This window comes from Ursus maritimus (genome assembly GCF_017311325.1).
Source record: "Ursus maritimus isolate PB19 chromosome X unlocalized genomic scaffold, ASM1731132v1 scaffold_X1, whole genome shotgun sequence".
NCBI lineage: Eukaryota > Metazoa > Chordata > Mammalia > Carnivora > Ursidae > Ursus > Ursus maritimus.
In genome coordinates, this window is record NW_024423319.1 from 118,047,969 (window position 1) to 118,070,788 (window position 22,820).

Sequence of the window (22,820 nt, forward strand, 5' to 3'; positions counted from 1 at the left end):
ATTGCATGGTGCACTGGGTGTTATACACAACTAATGAATCATCGAGCCTTACATCGAAAACCGGGGATGTACTGTATGGTGACTAACATAATATAATAAAAAATCATTATAAAAATAAAAATAAAATAAAAATAAAAAAATAAAATAAAATAAAATTAAAAAATGGTCTTTATCTGAAACAGGATGGAGAACGAGGGAGGGTGAGCCGCCTCGATGCCACAGCGAGGGAACTAACTGCCTGGCACTAGACTCACCCGCTCATACCGAAGAGAAGCTCCTTTAGTTTTGGGTTGGACTAGAATTTTATATTAACAGAATTTATAATAACATATTAATGCTAACTTGAAACCATTTGATGCATAGCAAACCTTAAGAATTTCTAAAGTTGGGGCGCCACCCGGGTTAAGCAACCGACTCTTGGTTTCAGTTCAGGTCCTGATCTCAGGGTCACAGGGTCGAGCCCTGCATCGGGCTCCACACTCAGTGCAGAGTCTGCTTTAGACTCTCTCTCTCTCTCCCCCTCTGCCCGTCTCCCCCCCCACCCCCGCCCCCCACACACACACTCTGAAATAAAGAAATCTTTAAAAAAAAAAAAGGGAACTTCTAAAGTAATAAGAGATCATAATGAAGACTGAAGAAGTGATTATCAGGGTCTCAGTTTCTTTATGGCATTTTATCCTGTTCCTATTACCCTCTGTTGTGTTGAAGAGAAACACGTATCTATTGATTTTCAACTGTTAATTGTTGATTATCGGGGGAAGTCCAAGATAAGGAAACAGAAAGCTGGCTAAGCTCTGTGACAAGCAAATAGAACAAAATGTCAACTCAGCCGTAGGTCAGGGTCGGCAAACTATGGCCCAAGGGCCAAATCCAGCCCACTGCCTGTTTTTGTATGACCCACGAACTAATGGTGCTTTTAACATTTTTAAATGTAATTTACACACAAGACTACTAGCCTTTTACTGAGAACAGTTGCTAGATTTTACCTCTCGGCTCACAAAGCCTAAAACAGTGACTCCCTGCCCTTTACTGGAAAAGTCTGCTGACCCCTGCTGCAGGCCAGGGGTATGGGAGTTTACTGCCCCATTATTTCAACTTTTCTGTATGTTCAAAAATACTCTTAACGTGATGTTGGAAAAAGACGACACTCAACATTCTGATAACACATCTCCAGGGGATATAAAGATGATTGACTCTGGAACAACTCCTTCCCTTCCGTCAAATCCTGCCCTCTGGGATTGAGAAGGACTTTGACTACAGGTAAAGCCATCCTGCTCCATTTTCAGATCCTCCACATCTTGTAAATGCCAAACAAAAGCCAAATAACGGCTTTCCTTGTAAAGGTGCAGTTTGCATTACGCTTTTAGAATTCAGCTGGGTGCCAACCTCAGTGGTGAATCTCATATATTGGAGTCCTCTTTACCCAAAACCCCTATTCTTTGGATACAGAAGCATCACCAATGGGTAAATCATTTTTTACCTTCAACCTCTCCCACAACCGGCTGAACTGGAGTGAATGTTTACTGTGTGAGCTGGCAATTTACAAGCCTCACTTGTTAGTGAGTCAGCCAGTGAAATCTGCGGTCCGTTTCTGCCTTGCGGCTGCATAACACAACACAATGGGACAAGGTTCTCTCTCATCGGTGTCGGGATATTTGCGTATCTTCAAAGTGCCTCCTAGTGGACATTGCTCTGCCGAGAAATCAACGTCTCAAAAAGCTATGACGGTCCTTCTCAAGCCCTTCTCAAGGCCTTGGCGCTCACTGGAATCACGTGGGGAATCAGAAAGCAGTGAGGACTGGCTCTTTCCCGGGGGAGATGTGATGCAGTTGGTCTGAGGTGTATCCCGGGCATGGGGATTTTTACAGCCTCCCCAGGTGATTCAAAAATGCAGTCCACATGGAGAGCCACTGCTCCAGTCCTGAAAAGAGTAGTACAGGTATTCCTAATTTCTCCATACTTCAGGGACGGTCCCAAAACACTCTCCGGCATCAGGTCACCTTTGGCAATTTGGGGAGGGTCGTGAAGTGAGCTAATCTTCAAACTCTTAAAGGCCTACGAATGCAGGACCTTCACCTCAGGCATTATTGATCTGTTTCTTTTTTTTTAAGATTTTATTTTTATTTATTTGACAGAGAGAGAGACAGCCAGCGAGAGAGGGAACACAGGCAGGGGGAGTGGGAGAGGAAGAAGCAGGCTCCCAGCGGTGGAGCCTGATGTAGGGCTTGATCCCTGAACGCCGGGATCACGCCCTGAGCCGAAGGCAGACGCTTAACGACTGCGCCCCCCAGGCGCCCCTATTGATCTGTTTCTTCATTCACAGAGAAAGACCAGGCCAGTGAGCGTGTGGGCGCGCGTTTCCAAAGCACTCAGTGAGCTCCTTCCTGTAGAGCACGAGTGAGGTCTTCTAGCTCTATAGTCGGACAGTGTTTCCTGAACTAGCCTTTAACTAATGGCAGACAGACTAGCGGTGGTGGAAGTGGTCTTTAACTAGTGGTAGGTGGCTTATTTGAGCCTGTGCTCGAGGGATCTCAGATCTCTTTATTCAAGGGATGCTTTATTACGCCTGCCACAGTCCTGCCCTTTTGTGTTGCCTCGAATAAAATTATCTATAATTTTTTGTCAGTTAGTTAATATGGATTTGGACCCTAGGGTACAGTTTAAGAGTGTAATACCATTTAGAAGATTACAAGCATCTAAATTACCTGAGCGTCTGCCAGCCATGACATGTGGTGAAATGAACAATGTAATCGGTATTTTGTAATTCTCCATAATGATTTTATAAAATTGTCATGATCAAATTAGGGACTAAAGAAAGCGAATTCATTCCCAGTAAATGCCAAAACCTAATCACTTGCTTAATATGAATTAATAGAGACTGAATCAAGCAGAGCTTTCACGGGATGTGTGGGGTGGTTTTGCAACTTGCTAGTGTTACCTGTAACCCTTTCTGGTAAATAAATATTTGTGAGAGTGCTTACTCTTCGTAATGAACTGAAACATCAATTCAAAGTAAGTTTTAAGAGGACGTGATTTCTTAGAGAGTCAACAGAGGTTCTACCAACAAAGCAAACAGCGACAGAAAGAGGGGCACCCTTGCCCACCTCTCTCTAACGCCCCACGTCCAAGAACACTTGTCAATGTGCTTTATAGAGCTTAAACAAGAGTATTTATGACACAAAGTCAATGTTCTCTAAATCTGCTTTTTTTTTAAAGATTTTATTTATTTATTCGACAGAGATAGAGACAGCCAGCGAGAGAGGGAACACAGCAGGGGAGTGGGAGAGGACGAAGCAGGCTCATAGCGGAGGAGCCCGATGTGGGGCTCGATCCCATAACGCCGGGATCACGCCCTGAGCCGAAGGCAGACGCCCAACCGCTGTGCCACCCAGACGCCCCTAAATCTGCATTTTTAAAAATGTTTCCAAAGGAACGTCCATTCTAGGCAGCCAAAACCTTTCCGAAGCAAACACTACGGAGGATGAGCAATCCGTCAACGTGCTGGAGGCAGCACTGCCCCGGCTGCCCTGACGCCGCGCCCCCCGGCACCGCCGCGGACCAAGACAGGTTCCTTTTCTAAAGAGCTCGGTTAGGATCTTTGCCAGACTGAGGGAGAGTGGGACTGTATCTCAATTTGCGTGAAGTCGGTTTAGGCAATTAGCTGGGTTTTCACTAGGAGGTTCTTTCAATGTGTGAACCACTTATTTACATTTCTTTTTTACTCTGTCCCTTTCCTCCAAGAGCTGGACTCTAAGGTTAAGAATTTCAAGCTCTCCTCCACTGGGTTCCTGACACTTTAAAAGATTATTATGGGGGCGCCTGGGTGGCTCAGTCGGTGAAGCGTCTGCCTTCGGCTCAGGTCATGATCCCAAGGTCCTGGGATCGAGCCCTGCGTGGGGCTCCGTGCTCAGCGGGGAGTCTGCTTCTCCCTCTGCCTCTGCGCTCTCTCTCCCCTCCCCTCTGATCGTGCACACTCTCTCTCTCTCAAATAAATAAAATCTTTAAAAAAAAAAAAACTATGTGAACTCTTTCACAAATCGAGAAATGAATGTTACGTGTAATATATGGTTAAAACTGTATTAAAAAACAAGAACCCATGTACCCACCAGCACATTTCAGAGAGAAGGATGGGTACCCATGAAAGCCCTGTGTTTGCTCCCTCAGCGGAACCTTCCTTGCCTGCCTTTATACGTTTAGCACACGTGTGTCACTAAATAGTGTGTGGTTTCACTGTGGCTGTTTGTGGACTCTGTATAAACAGAATCATACTTTATATATTTTTTGCCACTTTTTTCACCTGCTACTGTTTCCTGAGTTTCATGCACACCAGTGTGTGCCTTGCACGTCCGCCACATAGGAAACGTCATGCTCCACTTGGGAGTTAACTCCTTTCCAGTTTGGCTGTCACAAAGAGATGCCCGCTTTGGGCGAAGACCAGGTCCAGGCAGCCCCTCACAGACGGAGCTCACGTCCACGCCCCCTGTCTGTCTACAAGATCCCAAGCTGAGCCATGTGTCTCTGGTTCTTGGAAGGGGAAGATGGGATTGCCCATCACCCCTTTTATTGCTGCTTTAAGTTTTCCAATTCCCCATCGGCCACCTGCTCATTTTGGAAAGGCAGTGTGGGTCCAAAAAAGCCCACTGTCAGGCAGTGGGATCATCAAACGGAGAGGCCGACACCAGTCTGTGCTCTTCAGCGTCCAGGGTGCCTTGGGTCTTAGATACCAAGTACGACACAGTCTGTTCTGCCATAACGCTTGTTTCGAAAACCCAAATTTGTTCCAATGTGATTCATGCACTGGGGAAGAACTAGAGCATAATGCAAATTTCGCGTCTGTTTATGCACAATTTCATCCGGGAGAAACCGAATGCACGCAGAAAATGGCACCAGCCGAACGGAGCCGGGCAGGAACACACAAAACGCACGCGGTGTGGGCCTCCAATATCTACCCGTCCACACACGCACTAGCGAGTCTATGTTTCTTAACCGTTTCACACGTGTAAACTAGGCTACTGGGTTTCTTAAAGATTTTATTTATTTATTTGTCAGAGAGAGAGAAAGCACAAGCAGGGGGAGCAGCAGGCAGAGGGAGAAGCAGGCTCCTCGCTGAGCAGGGAGCCCGATGTGGGGCTTGATCCCAGGACTCCAGGATCGTGACCTGAACCGAGGGCAGACGCTTCACGGACTGAGCCACTCAGGCGTCCCTGGGCTACTGTTTTTCTAGGTTTCTATCTTTTTCATATGTGTCACTGATGAAGTTTTTATGTGTTGTGCTCCTAATGCCTCTTGTCCCAGCAGCACCGTGCTTTGGCCCATGCGACGCGCACGGCCCTGTGACCGGCGGGGAAGCCCGTGATGCGCGGGAGCAGAACGGACTCTGCTAAGGCAACAGGAAGGTGCTGCGGCTGGCTTTTCCCGTCCCTGCAGCAATGTGTGAATACAAACCAACAAGAAGTCAGCATGACATGTTCCTTTTTTCTCTCTTTCCTGGAACAGGATAACACCGGGCCCTTCTTTTGACAATCTTTCGATGACTCCAGCCCTTTCCAAGAACTGTCCGGAACAGCAGCAGTGTTGGCAAGTACCACCAAGAAGTGTGAGTCAGGGGAGCAGGCACCAATGTGGGTCTGCTGCCACAACCGGTCTCATCCTAAACTCAAAATCTCCACCTCCGGGGGCACTGCTGAAGCACCCACCTGAAGGATAACTGAGCTGCACTGATTACAGTGGCAATATAAGAACTTCCTAAAAAATACATTTGTTTGTTTGAGAGAGAGCGAGCAGTGGGAAGGGGGAGAGGGAGAGAGAAAGTCCCAAGCAGACTCCAAGCTAAGTGCAGAGCCCCACGCAGGGCTAGATCCCATGACACTGAGATCGTGACCGGAGCTGAAACCAGGAGTGGGTTGCTTAACCGACTGCGCCACCCAGACACCCCAATATAAGAACTTTTAAACTTATTTCTGGCTAAAATGTCCACTGTCTGGGCTTTTGGGGGAACTTGCTCAGTTATCATTATTCTAGCTAGTAGGTCCTCCTCGGTTTGCAGTTTCATCTCAAGCATTCCTCTTGATCGATGAGGTCACCTCCCTCACACTTGGGTTACACGAAAGTGCTAAAAAATCTAAGAACTCTAAACTCACGGGGGGGCGTCCACAGTGCACGCCCTGAGTGTGCAGTTAAGTGTTTTAAAGACTGCTATTACCCCGCCACCAGAAGAGCAAAACGTAGCAAGGGAGTTCACTCATGAGAGAGTTGACTCATCCGTCAACGTTCCGAGCAACAAACCTCCGTTACTGTCTTTTTTTCACATTACATCCTAGGTGCACTGACAAGTTTCTAAAGTGCCACATTTCCATATGTGGTTAATGAACTCTGATTCCACAGGCTTTAAGAGTTATGCCTGGTTTGCAAAGACAAGAATTTAATCATCTGAGAAGCAAAAGAGCACACATCCTGAATATAGAGCATCAATTCTGAAGCCAGACAGCTGGGTTCGACTTGTAGCTAACCAGCTGTGTGACCTCAGGCAAGTTACTTCACCTCTCTGTGCTTCAGTTTCCTCGACTATCGAATGAGAAATGGCAGAACCTACTTCACAGGCTCGCTCTAAGAACTGAATGAGTTAACAGATATCAGATGTTCGGGACTGTGCTTGGCACCTCAGTGCTACATAAGTGTTTGCTTTTCTTATTATCGGCACAAAAGAAATCAGGCCACCACTCACCTCTGGTATCCCCGAGCCACAGGCGTATGGTGCAAACACGCGCACCAGGGAGACGGCCAAAAACGCAAACAGCAATGCCCACAGGATGTACATGAGGTAATTCAGAATGTAAGCACTGGCCCCCTAAACAACACACACAGAACAAGGAAGAACACATGAGCGTCACAGAGCCGAGCACCGCCCCCGCCCGCCCCCTCCGCCGGGACAGCAGGAGTTTCCGCAGCTCGGGCAGCTTCTCAGCCGGCCCTGTGTCAACAGAGAGGCCACTGCTGGTTTTCGGAGCCGTTACTATTGCGACGTGGGTACACACCAACCCAGCACCGGGCGTCCCTCCGGGAGCCGTTTACACATGCCCTCCACCGGGGAGAGCTCCGCCTGCATGGATACGGCAGAGGGCACGCAGCTGGTGTCGTCCCCGGCGCTAGAGGTTATGAAAGGTGAGACACCGAAAGTTCTGGAACATTCGTCTTGTCCCGTCTGCGGTGCACTGGCCTCTCCAGCCTTCGCGAAGGCCACATCAGTGCCTCGGCAAGCGGCAGAACTGTACGTGCAGGCGCTGCTGCTCCGGCGTGGCCCGGACCCGCGGCACCAGTGTCCCCGGGGCACATGGACGCAGCGCAGACTCTGGGCTCTGCCCCGGGGCTGCCGAGTCAGACGCTCTGGGGGGCGGGGGGGGGGCAGCAAAATGTGTTGCAGCAAGCTCTGCAGGCACTTTTAGAGCGAAAAACACAATCCCTGCCTTCAGAATAATGCTCCGAACAGTTCATTCCAAATTATCTGACGAATAAAGAATGGTCTCTGAAGCAAACACACAGTCTCGGGTCTTTGATGCTGAGGACCTGGGCTACCGGGTGGAGACACTTCTCTCGGCCTCAGCTTCTTGCCACCATCTGGATTAGTCAAGCAAGGGGCGGAGCAAAGCGAGGTCACCTACAAGTCAGGCCACGGATACGGCCACATGTGCGCCTGTTAAATGCAGATCCACGTTCCAGGAGGCTGGTGTGGCCTTTACAATCACGTACACTCACACCCTATGCAGGGGAAATCGGACTGAGGAATACATCCCACCCACTTAAAACCGTACTTTTTGAGACTAAAAATAACTTCTCATTCTGCTAACAGTCATTCTTTGAATCAAAGTATAAATCTTAGAAACGGCTGAAAAGATGGACAGCCATATTTCCCCCAAAAAAACATATTGCAAGTAGGAGACAAAATAAAATATGGTGTCCAGCCAATTTCACCTGCCCACTCCCATCAACCAAGTAGAGAATTTATGGTGGGAAGTAATGGAGAGCACTGAGAAGGTGTGAGATTTCAAGATCCCTGTCTACTTCTGAGATTGGAAGGAATTAATTTTCAATTCCACTGAGGAAGAGGTTTAGCCAAATGGCCAAGTGCACTCCACATATCCTTCAGCTGTGCTAAGTCCATCAAGAAAAAAAGAAAACACAACTGTGGGGGGCGGGGGGAGGGACAATCACATCCATCTTGCAAAAATACATCCTCACGCTACCCCTCATGTGAATCTCGCCAACCTAGCTCCCTGACCCCTGAGTTTCTGATCTGTCAGTGACCCACAGTCACTGTCATCGTCACTGAGTTCAGTTACAAGTTAACCCTTTTCCCGAATGAAGATTTCTGTACAGATCTGAAGTTCTAAGTGCCGTGAAGGCAAGCACCAAGTCTGGCAGTTCACCGCTACACCCCCTGCACCTGGAACACTCCCATCACAGGAGGCCCAGAAACATCCTCTGCAATTCACCCTTAAAATGCACCAGAAGACGATACTTAAACCACAATGAGATGGCACGTCACACCTACTCGGATGGCTAGAATCGAATCCAGACAATCATAAGTGCCAACGAGGAGGCAGACCAACAATAGCCCTCGCACGCGGCTGGTGGGGATGGAAAATGGCGAAATTGCCCTGGAACACATTCAGGCAGTTCCTCAAAAGGTTTAACACAGAGTTACCACAGGACCCAGCAATTCCCTAAGTCTAGACCCAAGAGAGATGAAAAACACGGCCACACAAAAGCTTGTAAACAAACATTCCCAACAAAATCATTCCTAACAGCACCTCAACTACGGAGCGGATAAATGTGGTCTAGCCATACAATGAAATAAGACTCAGCCATGGAAAGGAAGGGAACACCAATTTATCCTGCAACATGAATGAACCTGAAAAACCTGATGCTGAGTGAAAGAAGTGGGATACCAAAGCCCACATAGCGTAGGATTCCACTCAGAGACAGAGCGATCAGGGGTTGCTTAGGGCTGGTGGGCTGGGAGGAATGGGGAGTGGCTGCCAACGGATACAAGGTTTCTCCTGGGGTGATGAAGGTGTTCTAAAATTGTATGGTGGGGATGGTAACACAACTCTGTGCATCTTCTAAAAGCCAGCGTGCGGTACACTTTAAATGGGAGACCCATACAGAATGTGAATCATATCTCACTAAAGCTGGTATTGTTTCTCATAAAAAGAGATAACTTCTTTTCTTATTGAAGGTATAAAGAGCAACCCTGCTTCTTCAGCACAGTCAGCAAACCACTCTCGGTCAGAAAAATAACAGGACTTTTATAAATATCTACACATATCATGCACGTGAATCAGTAGGGAACGCTTTCCCAACTTAAGTTTGCACATCAGAGCCAGAAGAAGCCAAGTCGCACTGGGATTGAGCCAAGGACAGTTATCAGAACAGACACTGGAAGGAAGCACAGCCATCCAGAGAAGGCCCCGTGGTGTTCCAAAGCACCTGCGGAATGGTGGGCTCTCCCAGCCAAGACCCTGACCAGAAACCCACCTCTGATTGATTCACCAGCAGCTCCGACCATTTCTGCCAGAGGGGACACTTGTCCCTGTCCTCAAAAGTGGTCTCGTTGGAAGTCCAGCAGCACTGCTCGTGGCTGTACCAGAAGGCGGATAGGCAGACCCCCTCCTTCAAGTCGGTCATCCAGTCGACGGCGAGATCGATGACCCCAGCCAGGGTGCCTGGAAGAAGCAGCAAGAGCCACTTTAGAGGAGGCCTGCTGTGATGAGGCAGGAGAACACAGGGCCTGGGGCCCGACGCAGGAGCTCGGCGGCCACGCAGGCCGTGCCGAAGGAGGGGACCACGCTGCAGAAGGGCCATGTAGAGGTCTCCTGAGCACTTCCGGCGTGGGCAAGGCCTTGCCCAGCCCAATGAGAAACAGGCCAAGGATAGGTGATGCCTGGGTGGCTTAAAACCAGCAGGAGCGACAGACATGCAGGGCTTAAGTCATCACAAGCCACTGGGGCCAAGCAGCTTTCAGAATTCATCCCTTCCAAATTCTAGAAACAGGGTACACAGGCCCTATATATGAGGTAACCCCTCAGAGGCTTCTGGGGCCTGATGTTGGGATCACACACATTAACATTCTGCAGACAAACCTGACAATTCAGACGAAATGGAGACATAAGAACTATTAACAGCCTCATCATTTAAGTAAGGTTTTGCCACCAAATGGGAACCAAATTTGGAAAATCCTACTTGTTATAACTTTCTGGATTTTTAAAATCATGGATAAGGGATTGTGGATCTATATAAGAAGAAAACTACTTTAAATGCCAACAGAAGAGAGATAAATTGGGGTGTGCAGTGGGCCACAGAAGGCTACCTTGGATCTCTTTCTAGAATAACCCATTCCAGAGTCTTTTACGGAGGCAGGGAATACTTTCAGGCTACGAAATTTTTCAAACTTTTACCGGATCTTTATAACAATATCAACTCCCCACCTGCATCCGCACGCCTGCTCTCCTGTTACGTCGAAAGCTGCCCACTGTTCTTAGGAGAACGCCTAAATCCTTAGCAGGTGGCAAACTCGAACAGCTGGCCCCTCATACCTTTTCCGCCTCATCTCTTTCCATCACTAACGCCCCCCCCCTTCCTGCCCACACCATGCTCCTGGAGCACACCAGGCTCTCCTCTCTACACCACCTCAATCAGCACTGTCCTTCCCAGACCCGGCAATCTCCTAGTTATCTTCCAGATTCAATAGTTACATCACCTCCTCCGGGAAGCCATTCCCGATTTCCTGTCTGGGCTAGATGTGCCTCCCAGGCATTCCCCCATCAACATACCTCTCATATCCTAATCACACGAGTGTGTATGTGTGTGTACAGTGTCTAGTCCATAAGTTGGGGGGGGAGATTCTGCTGTGTGGTTTGCGTGCCAAGGTAGGGGCGACGCTCCATGTCGAACCCCGGACACAGGACGCCGCGTGAAGAAGCTGATCCTAAGACTACATACTGTAGGACTGCACTTAACGAAACATCCAGAACAGGCAAATATGTAGGGAGACCGAGTGAGATGAGCGGCCTCCTGGGGCTGGGAGGCGGCTGGGGGCAGCGGGGTTTGATAGCTAAGGGGGATGGGGGATCTTTGGGGGCTGATGAGAAGGTTCCAAAGTGGAAGCGTGGATGGTTTTCCGACTCTGAATATGCTAGAAAGCGCTGCACTGTACAGTTTGACGGGGTGAATTACATCTTCATAAAGCTTTTACTGACACACACACACACACACACACACACCCCAGGACGAGGGGGTCAAGGCTGAGAGAGGGAGGGGACTTTGAGGAAAGGTGGTCAGGGAACGCCTCAAGCGTGAGAAGACATTCGAACAAAGACCTACAGAAGGCGAGGGAGGGGTCCTGTGCATATCCAAGGGCGACACCAGTGATCAGCCCGGATTTCGTCGCTCTTCGTTCGCTTGCAATCACCTTGTCCCTCACCCTGACGGGGCCGCTGGGCTTCGTTCGGTGGAATAACAGCGACACCCAGTGGGGACTCCCGGTAAACGCCCCGCACAGGAGCCGCCGCTTGGGCCTCCCCACCGTGGGAGTCAAATACAAGGTCCAGGGCGCCGCTGAGGACAGAGGACTGGCCAGGCAGGGGGACCCCGGGGTCCTCCCCACTGTCAGAACCACTGGGGAAGAGAAAAGTGAAGCGGACACAACTTGCCGGCTTTCCCTTGGAGGCACACTTTGGCCACCCTCACTGTCCGCGTCCTCCCCCTCTCGCCTTCCTCCTGCCTCCGTCTGGCTGGGGTGTCCGCAGAGCGCCCTTGGGCGGGCGGCGCTCAACCCCGGCCGCACGTACAGTCACAGGTGGAGGGGGCTGGGAGGAAGGAGGGGGGCTTTACCCAAGGCTAGGGCACCATCTCTGGGGATACTACTGACTTGGAGCACAGGCAGCAACATTGTTTGCTTTCATACCCTGGGTGATTCTTCCTGAAAGAACTGGTGGAAATTGGGTTGTTAGGGAAACCAACCGGTCAATATCAGGTTTGTTAAAGAGAGCCCAATCGGGCTCTTCCGTCAGCCACTAAATCCATGCTGTGCTGTCTTCTCTGGCAAGACGCTAGAACATCTATTCTAGATTTCTTCATTTCCTCTATTTATTTCTCCTGCCTAGAAGCCAAGAACAATGATACGGTATACAGTTTCACCAATCTATTCTAAATAAAGACATCCACATTCACAGCAAATTCCTACCCTGCCCGCTTTCAAAGGTGTTCGTGGAAGCAGTCAAACAAATTGGTGGCGAAACACTGTATAGCCACGAAGTCGAATTCCCTGCCAACGCTGCTGCCGGTCTATACCGCGGCTGCCCCTGGGAACGGAAGGCGGAACAGCCACCGTGACTAGAGGAAAAGGATCCCCCTTCATTCAGCACGCCTCTTGGCTCTGGAGCGTGGGCTGGCCGAGGCCGAGGGAGGCCCTCCCTGGCAACCAAGCCCCTCCCGCGACTGTGTATGGAATAAATGAAAGATTCGTCCAGAAGTCAAAATCCTCTGTAATCACACAATTTGTATCTATGCCCTGTTAGCATTCTGTCTTTCTTAGAGCATTTACTATGTTCTGCCTTTATTACAGTCTTTTCTGATCAATCCTATAACCATAACTCTTCTGTTATTACAGGTAAGTGATTTTTATTAAGGGAGTCGCTTTTAGTGTGCTCAGATTTTTTAATTTTTAGACATTAACCTTCAGAGCCTCCTAAAAGGAAATACGTCCCGGCACAAGAATTGCCAAGGAGAGCTGGTACATTTGATATTAAAAGGGCAGGTTTCCCCTCCAGATACTCCTCCACTCACTCTGGAAACATCGACTGCTTGCAAGCATGGTGCTGGGATTATAAAAATGAAGGACGCAGAGTCCTTGAGGGTCAAAACAACGTACGGGCTGGAGGTATTTGCCCCGGGCCTGCCTCAAGCCCCGCGGGTGTCTCCGATTATTCTCCGAGTATCCCAGGATGTGTACAACTCACTGCAGGGCCTGCCAGTATTAGTAAAAAACACTCTCACATGGCGCCTTCTTATTCGAGATCAAAGTTTTCTCATACTTGCTTGCCGTCTACATAAGCAAGGACTACAGAATGCAAACTATGTGCTTTCGATAAAATCCAGGATGGCCATAAACCTGTGTGCTGTGCAGAAACGGCCGGCCGGCTCTCTAATTACAGCTTTTTTCCAATGACTGCATTTGGGCCCGTGCCTTGGGGTCTTGCCTGATTGATGAGACGTTTTATGTTAAATGTGTGGTCATGTAGTTTGCTCTGAGGTATTTCAAGTAATACATCCCTTGCTCGGGGTAAAAGGGAACCGGTCCATCTGGGAACACCAGCCCGAGCAGGAAGAGCTGGTGCTCTGGGCTCGGCGCCTCCGGCTCCGGCCCAGGGGGCTGCCGCGCGCCCCCCCACGTACCCGCCAGCAGGCCGATAAGCAGCATCACCACCCAGCCTGACCAGGCATCCAGCAAACTCTTGATGAACTCCCATATGGACTCCTTGCTTTTGCTGGTTATCTAGAAACAGAAAGACACAGCAGTTGATTCTGGGTACATTTTCCAGTTCACACTTCCTTCCCTGAAACAGTTTCCTCCGGGAAACGGGGTGAGTGAGAAAATGAATGTAAGTGACCAAACTGCCACTTGCGTCACGCTTCCCACTACCTGGCACGATGGCAAAATGGGTTTTCGGGTTCACACACAGTTGTAGAGATGCCATCGTAGCCGCTGAAGACTTAGAATCCCCCTCCAAATCCACTTAATTAAAAAACTTCCTAAGTGTGATTTGAACTTTGATGATTCAGAAGCCATTCTGAAGGGAGACAGCCAGTCGCTGTCACCATTTTCAATAAGAATTACCACTTTACCCCTCACCTTACGGTCTGCTCACAAAAGCAGCTCTTCAACAAGAGTTCATTTCCTTCTTTGGTTTTCCAGGTCAAATGTCAACAGCAAGAACTCTGAATTAGCGCGGCCCACCTTCAGCAGGCGGATGCAGCGTCTGAGCACACTGCCCTCTCCTCTCGACCGTGCTCTGAGACGCCCTTCCTCTCAGAGCCCCTCAGAACATTCTCGAAAGATTTTCAACTCTGCCGGTCAGCCGGCCTCTGTCACAACTCCTCGACTCTGCTCCGGCGGCACAGAAGGCCGGCGGGAACGCGCCTGTGAATGCGTGCGGCTGCGGGCAACTTTCCTCACCGGAGCACGTGCCAAGCTGGCGGGGCCCGAGGGCCAGAGTCCCGCACCCTCCGCTCCGGGCCGAGGGCTGCCCCCTCTGCCACGTTCCTCCACACCGGACCCAGGAGGCTGGCTCATCTTCTGGACTCCACCTCACCCCCTACGGACGTCTCTGCTCCCTTTTCCCGCCAACTTGCGCGCAATGATGGGACCCAGCGGCGCTCCGATGTCACCCCCGTCCGGCTGGGAAGGTGCCCTCCCCGAGGCCGCCGACAGTGCCCACGCTGCGGGGCTGCCTCCTACTTCACCTCTCCGCGGAAAGTGAGCTGGCTGGCGGCCCCGTCCTCGCCCCTCTCTCCTCCTCGCGCCCGCGGCCACTTTGCTGGTCCCCCTCCTTCACCTCTCCCGCCTCTCCCAGGTGTCGGCCACAGGCGCCCCGCCGACCCACGGCACCCACTAAATTATCTCGGCAGGGCCCGGAGTTCTGACTCCCTCCTTACTGCTCCCGCCACACACCGGGGCCACCTCGGCCGCTTCTAAAGCTTCGGGGCCCACTCACACGCCGGGGCCCCCTCCTCTTGCACCGCAGCCCTGACCTCGCCCTTGCTACGGAGTTGTCGCCACCTGCCAACCGCCCCCAGCTGCAGCCTGGGTCAACAGCTCAAACTCAAAGTGGCTGACACAGAACTCACTGGCCTCCCCCTCAAATCTGTTGTTCCCCTTTCCTTCCTTCTTGCCAACAAGGCCATCACCCCCTTCTACCTGCGGCCACGGCCTCATCCTGGACTCCCCTCCCTGCCTATCCCCAATACCCCACCACCACCAAATCCTGTCAGGGGCTCCTCGGAATAACCCCTGACCCTGAGCCTCTCCGCATGTGCACTTCGCTGCCTTCTGTCAGACCTTCTTCCTCTTTCTCCTGAACTGATTTCCAAGCTTCCTGTTTCTCCCTCAGCGGTGCGTCTTTCTTGTATTCTGTGACCATGAAGATGAAACCCAAACACGTCTTCATGGCCTACTTGGTCATTTCTGGTGTGGCCATCTGCCCGTGTCCACCCCTTCTGTGGACCCTCCCCTGGGCCGCAGAGCTCCTGAACCACCTATCATGCCGTGTTCTCTCATGCCTCTGTGACTTTACAAAGGGGCCCCTCCTGATTTTAGAATCTTTTCCCCTTTCTTCGCCTAGCAAACTCCTAGTCAACCTTCAAGGCCCAATTGAAATGTCACCGTCTCTAAAAAACCCTTGCCTAACCATCCCTCCTGAATGATCCCACAGCACTTGATACCCAACTTTATGGTGGCCACTAAAATATAGTCTGATTGCCAACTAGCTGCCGGCACTGTGCTATGTGCTTTCATACACATGCAACTCGCTCCATCTTTAGATATAGTGACCTCCAGCCTTGTAGAGGAGAAACCAGGGTCTAGAAACGGCGCCCCAAAAGTCACCCAGCCTAAAGGCGTCAAGGGCAGGATGTACCGGATTTGTTTGGTTCTGGAGTCTCCTCATCGCCCTCCACACCATACCTCTGTATGACACAGCCTCCCACCCAAAGCGGGTAGTCTCGTAATTCCCTGTCCCCATCTCTGCCTCTCTCGCTAGCCCTTCTCTTCTTCAGAATCTCGTCCAGTATGTGACACGTGACTTAACCCTACCTCAGTAACTGTCCCACAAAAGCACAGCCCAGCCACTTGAAGGGAGCCCCTTTGACATGCCTTTATGAAAGCCACCTACCTTTCTGTGTCTGTCGGTGTCCCGGGACTTTTCCCGTAGCCAGTCAATGGTGTGGAAGTCCTCATACGTCCCCACATCAGGGAATGGCTCATCGAGGAAATCCATCAGGTTCCCAGAGCCACTCATCGCTCCTGCATTGACCATGCTAGTTACACCTGGGAGAGGAAGCCTGGGATTAAAACCATCGCTCGGGACATCTGCAAGACACGGCAGAACCAGCCACACGTAGTATTTTCTTACGCAAGAAAGAATTGCTTCCGCAAGGCACCTGTGCTATAACGAAATGTATATACAGTCCGCCTTCGTCCCTGTAGGCTGCAGTAACAGACTGGGCCGCTTAGAAACAACAGAAAGGTGTTTCTCACAGTCCTGGAGGCTGGAAGTCCAAGATCAAGGAGCTGCAGGGTCAGTGTCCGGTGAAGCCCCTCATCCTGGTTCACAGGCAGCCATCTCGTCACCGTGTCTTCAAATGCTGGAAACAACAGTGGAGCTCCCCAGGGTCTAAGGACACTAATCCCATCCACGAGGGCTCAGCTCTCACGGCCTGATCACGGCCCAAGGGCCGCACCTCCTAACACCATCCCATCGACGGTTAGGTGCCAACACATGAATTTTTAGGGGGACACCAACCTTCGGGCTGTAGCACAGTCAAGTTTTGTTATTTGCGGCCATTACGTTCTACAAAGTCACCATGAACACCGAATTAGTGAGTACTGAAGCGATGCCCCTAAGTGATATATACAAGCCTCTGGTCAGGTTGTTATAAACTGGTCAATACACAACGCTGCTTTTTGTGTTTCTGTTTAAAGACATCTTCTTTTATATATATATATTTTTTTTTATTTTATTTATTTATTTGACAGAGATAGAGACAGCCAGCGAGAGAGGGAACACAAGCAGGGGGAGTGGGAGAGGAAGAAGCAGGCTCATAGCAGAGGAGCCTGATGTGGGGCTCGATCCCATAACGCTGGGATCACGCCCTGAGCCGAAGGCAGACGCTTAACCGCTGTGCCACCCAGGCGCCCCTAAAGACATCTTCTTGAATATATACCGCTGATTCATCAGCAGTGAAGTCCCGGCTGCAGCTCACACCCAAATGGAGCTTATCTGACAAACGGCTTCTCTCCGCAAGGCATACTGCAGCCTTCTGGCGCGTGAAAACACCACAGGCGCTCCAGCCCTGCATTTCGGGCCCACGACAAACAGCAAATTACCAATTAAAAAAAGCACAAAAATGTGAAACACATGGCACGAAACAGTCTGTACAAAGGACGCTTGTTTCTAGTAGGAGAGCTGAAGCAGGATGGAGGAGCCGGGAGCGTGTCTTTCAGGTGACTCAAACTTTTTGCCACTCTGCACATGCACGTCCGCGAGTAACCAGGAGAGTACCACGTGTATCGACTTGGGGGTTACGAGTACATTTGAGTGAGTAGGCAAATGCACAAATACCGAACCGCAGAGTATGAAGATGGACCACACGCATTTCTGAAAAACCTCGAGTTCTGCAAAAGCAAGGCGTCAAAACAAGAGGGCTCGAGGGGCAAATAGGGTCGAGGCACACCACTCCAAATCCAGTCACTGCAACCGAACCAATAATCGGTTCTCTTGTGAGAGTGAAATGCTGGCCCGACACGAACTCACTGGTGGAAGCCAAGGCAATCTGCAGACAGCAGTGGCCCCGTATAGGGGGTGCGGGGTGGAGGTGGGGGGGCCTCCTGGAGATGGACAAGGCAAGAGGACAACCTGCCCCATGACCCATGCTATGATCTGAACATGTGTGTGCCCCAGAAATTCGTATGCTGAAATCCCATCCCCCAGTGTGATGGTGTTAGGAGGTGGGGCCTTTGGGCGGTGACCAGGTGAGGGGGACAAAGCCCTCAAGAATGCAGTTAGTGCCCTTATAAAAGAGATCCCAGAGAGCTCCCTCACCCCTCCCATCGTGTGAGGACACAACGAGAACCCTCTGAAGGAGAAGAGGGCCCTCACCCAACCGTGCTGGCCCCCCAGTGTCAGACTGCCAGCCTCCAGAACTGCGAGAAATGAATGTCTCCTGTGTAGAAGCCCCCAGTCTGTGGGATTTGATCACAGCAGTGCAAACAGACTAAGACAAGCCGAGAGCCATGCCCGCTGGCAGCGCACCGCCCCGGGCGAGGAAGCTGTGGGTACAGACGCTCACTTTTAATTTTTCTTAAAATACAGTCAAAAGCGCTCCTGCTGCCAGGACAGTAGCCAAGCTGAGTGTTTCTCCTTTCCCTGCCTAAGATAACAATTCCACTCCCACTCTCCTGGCTCCCTGGGTCTGGAAAACCACCGCAAACAAACCAAGACACCTTCCATGTTATACCACCATCAGAGCCTGATTTACAGATCACACAGGAGCTAATTTGAGACACAGAAAATGCTTTGCAGCAGGACCAATGCTCCCCACCGGTTAGCAGGGAAAAAAATAATACACTCCCACAAAGACAAGAGGTTGGAATAAGCACTAAATAAGAATTACTTTGGCAAAGAGCATGGAAATTTGAATTATAGGACGAGGACCACAAAAGTGCTGGAGTAGATGCTTAAAGAGGTGAAGGGTACTTATAAACATATTTGAGCATAGGCTTCTCTCCTTGCTTTATGTATTTTTATATCTGGAGGACTCAACCACGACCTGACGAAACTGCATTTTAATCAAATTGAAAAGTCACTATGGGCAAAGTGGGGTAATCACCTTACAAGCAATAAAGTGGCGATACTGAGTGATTTATTGACCGTCTGTGCAACTCGGCTGCTTTAAAACTTTAAAAGTTTGAGGTCTGAGCCATGCCAAGCTGAAAACTATACCCGTTGATGAGTACCCAGGGAAGAATCATGTTGCATAAGTCAGTAGCAACCAATAATAAAAGGGAAGGAGTAAAATTAGAAAGCAAAGATTTCGTTCTCATGTCTACAAAAACAAGGTGGTAATAGCTTTGTATTATACGTGGCACAGAAAATCTCTGATGGGAAAAATAAGGGAGCTGACTATTGACCCACAATGGGGAGCTCTTGTGAGAAAAATGAAGCCAACAGACAGAAGAACAGAGATTTGGACATTCTACGAAAAGGGGGTTTGCGTTACCTGAAATTTAACCAAATCTCTAGTCAAGCAAACAACTGCAGGCCAACAATGGTTGAACCAAAAAGTCACTCTCGAGAACAGTTAACATCTTTAAATTTTGATGGAACATGTCATGGTCATGACAATTAGACACATATTGGTAAAGAAAAATAAACAAGATCTAATTTGATCTAATCAGGGGCTTCCCTGGGAGCCCAGAAGGAGGTGCCGAGGTAGCTTCTGACGCTGGGATTAAGAAAGACAGGAGGGCCTGGGAGAAGTGTAAGAAGAGGGAATCCAGGTTAGAAAAATGGGAAGAGTTCAATCCGGAATCCATTTGGGAGATGTGGATGGATAAGGATTGAGAACCCAGCCAAACATGGGAGCGACAAGGAGTGAAGTCCCTGGACTTGCTAACTGAGCAATAAACTTTAGCTGCAGAAGTCATTATGGCGCCAGGAACAAGCCCAAATGGATACAAAGAGTCATTTGTACCTTAGTGAGGAGCTCTTGCTCCTCTCATCTCTTTTTATTTCTTCTCTCCAATAAGACTTCTGCTGACAGATGACACCCATGATTATGGCCTCAAGGCCTTGGTTTCAGGAAGGACAACATCCTAGAACCTGGATCTGAGACCCCTGCTTGGTCTGGATCGTCTAGGTCAGGGCTCAGCACACTGCAGCTTGTGGGGCCAAATCTGGCCTGATGCCTGGTTTTGTAAATAAAGTTTTAGTGGCACACAAGCCACGCCCAGGCATTTATATATTGTCTATGGCTGCTTCCATGTTACGAGAGCAGAGTTGAGGAGTTGTAACGGAGACTATATGGCCCACAAAGCCTGAGACGTTTACTATTCTACAGAAAACATTTGCTGATCCCTGATCTATGCAGTGGACTGATGGCAAACATGGCCATATTCTCTACCCCTCCCTGGATCCACCACATTCACAATGGGACTTCCTGGGTCCTCCTCGTCAAGAGACGGGGTTGATTTCTCCACCTGCTGAATCTGGACTGGCCTGTGACACGCAGAAGTGACTAGCACGCATGTGCCACTCTAGATCCCAAGAGGCGATGCAGCCTCTGCTGTTTTGGGGGTGGTTTTTGGTTTGGGTTTGGGTTTTTTAGGGCCTCTGCCTCTGCCACGAGAAGAAGCCCAGACTAGAACGCTGGAAGGTGAGAGCCCACATGGACTCGAGCTGGGTCAGCTGAACTGAGGCCATCCTAGATCGCCTAGGCCCAGCCAAGCACAGATTTCTGAGTGAGCCCAGCCAAGGTCAGCTGCGTTTGGCCCAATCATATCACCCAGCCCACCCACAGACCAGGAGAAAAATAACTGGTTATTGTCTCAAGTCATTGGGTTCTTTGAAGGGGTTGTCATCGCTCTGGAGGGAGGGGAGTTACGAAGACAGATACGCTAGCTGTGGCATCGCAGACTTCCGGGGAGGCGGACAGGAACAACGATAGAGGGTAAAACTGCCAACAGAGATGGGACGGAATGAAATTTCATGCTGGAGGCACCTGGCCTGACAACATAGTATCTGTCCCACCCAACCATATTTACCCACAAAGCGACTTTGGAAGACACACGGCGCACCTAGATCTTTTATCCAGTCCTTTCAGGCAAGAAGTATCGGTTTGCTCTGGTAGCCTGACGACTCCAAGGGGCTGGGGTCCAAGTGTTCACCAGCAGATGATAACAACAGACCCTGTCCGGTAAAATTCACTTCACCCAGGGCCCAGTGAGCACGGCGTGCGTTAGCTGTGATGGTATCAGTAACGTGATTTAGGACTTTGATATGGAAACAACTCTGGCTGGGTCGGTCCCCCCTCAAAACAGGGATCCGTACCATTTAAAGGAAATCTGGACTTCACATAGTCAGGATATCGGCAATAACAAAACGGTGCCTAGAAGATGAACGCAGGTGGGAACTCACCCAGATCAAGATAAAGAAGGACAGGTCCTAAGTAGGACCAAGGCCACACTGAACACCGAGCACCGCAGGCTAGGCTGGTAGGGTCGGCAGCATGCCAGGCAGAAACCCATTCGTCTGAGTGTGCACTGGCCTCTACCTAGAACACCTTTCCTGTCCTCTGATGGGAAAGCTTCTATTCACCCTCCAGAATTCTGTTCTGTTTCACTCTCTGACACGTGCATTAATTTCCCCAGAGAGAGATGGGGGCTTCCTCCTTGGCAATCAAAAGCATTCGCTTTTTCTCTCGTGTTTTTAAACGGCTGGTAGTTAACAAAATAGTAACACAAGATCCGCCCTCTGAACAAATTCTAAGGGTACAGCACCACGTGCAGAAGCTTGTACAGCGGACCTCGGGTATTCTTCATTTTCCGTCACTGAGATTTTACACCGAACCACGATTCCCCATTTCCGCTCCCCAGAGCCCCCGGCAACCACAGCTACCTTCTGCTTCTAGGAGTTCGACCCCTTGAGATGCGTCATAAATGCAATGATGCGGGATTTGTCTTTCTGTGACAGGCTTATTTCACTCGGGGTAACGTCCTCCAGGTCGCTCCGCGTTGCCGCCTATGGAAGGACTTGATTTCAGAGGCAGCGTACGTACAGGTCCCATTTTCTTCGTCCACTCATCGGCTGATGGGCATGCCGGTGGCCTACTCGTCTCTGTCCTTCTCCCAGTGGATCACGATGCTTCTGTCTAGGTAAGGGGCACAGGTCTGCTGGTAGCTCTAGTACCCCGGACAAGGGTCTGGGAGGTAGCAGCCCAATAACGCCCGTGGTATAAAGCAAGGGCTGGCAACCCCCAGCCCACAGGCCAAATGCAGCCCACTGCCGATTTTTGTAAATCAACTGTGAGGGGCACGCGGCCGCACGCCTTCGATCACGCCGGGGCTAGGGCTGCCTGGCACTCCCACCGCCCAGTGCAGGGACGGCGACACAGGCCGGAAGGCCCACATCGCGGAAAATATTGCCCATCTGCCCCTCACAGGAAGCACGAGCTAAGCCCTGAATGGCAGCTAAGTCGCCACAAGGGGACGGGCAGGGAAAAGGGGGCAAGGACAGGAGCAGTCTCCACCGTGCCCGCTCTGCTGGCCGATCTCCGCGCACTCATCCCTGCGGCGACTGGCCTCCACCGCTCATCGGAGGCTCTGGGTCTTTCTGTCTGAGCTCTGCGTTTCTGCTCTACCTGCCCCAGAGAAGTGGGCAAACAAGACAACGTGGTCGGATCTGGGAGCGGAATACTGGCAGAAAAAGTGTCGGGCTCTGATGGCCACCGCCAGGCTGAGAGAGGGGACGGGTGAAAGGTCGTCAGCAGTGGCTATAAAGCGTGATGGCAGCACAACGTGTGATGGCTCCTCGTGGGAAAGCACCCAAACGCCCATCCACAGGAGGGCGGAGAAATACACCAGGCTGTAGACCCACAGTGGAATACTGTGGAACAGGAGCTGGCAAAGTGCATCACCGCGTGGGCCAAACCCAGCTCGCCGCCCGCTTCTGCGTGGCTCACGGGCTAAGAATGGAAGACAAAAGCTGGAAATGAAAAATCCCATTTATATAAAGTTCACAAGCAGGCAACATTAATCTGTGGTGTGAGGGTACGGATAGTGGTTACCTTTAGGGGTGGGGTAGGGCCTAGAAGGGGCCACAAAGGGCTTCTGGGGGCCAGTCACATTCTGTTCCTTGATCTGGGTGCTGGTTTCTAACACTAACACATACACACGCGTGTGCACACACACACACACACACACACTGTGAGGTTTCTAGGATACCCTACTATCAGAAGTTTCTCCAACTAATTAGCTATCCTAATGCGTC

The 22,820-nt window shown here is 50.5% G+C and overlaps 1 protein-coding gene across 1 annotated transcript in view; it reads right to left on the minus strand.

Moving 5' to 3' along the window:
* CLCN4 (chloride voltage-gated channel 4) overlaps positions 1-22,820 on the minus strand; it is a 101,708-nt gene that overhangs the window by 47,880 nt on the left and 31,008 nt on the right. Inside the window, 4 exon segments of the mRNA XM_040634595.1 lie at positions 6,725-6,847; positions 9,535-9,722; positions 13,453-13,552; positions 15,948-16,102. Coding sequence (XP_040490529.1) covers positions 6,725-6,847; positions 9,535-9,722; positions 13,453-13,552; positions 15,948-16,091 — 555 coding nt within the window. The 5' untranslated portion in view covers positions 16,092-16,102.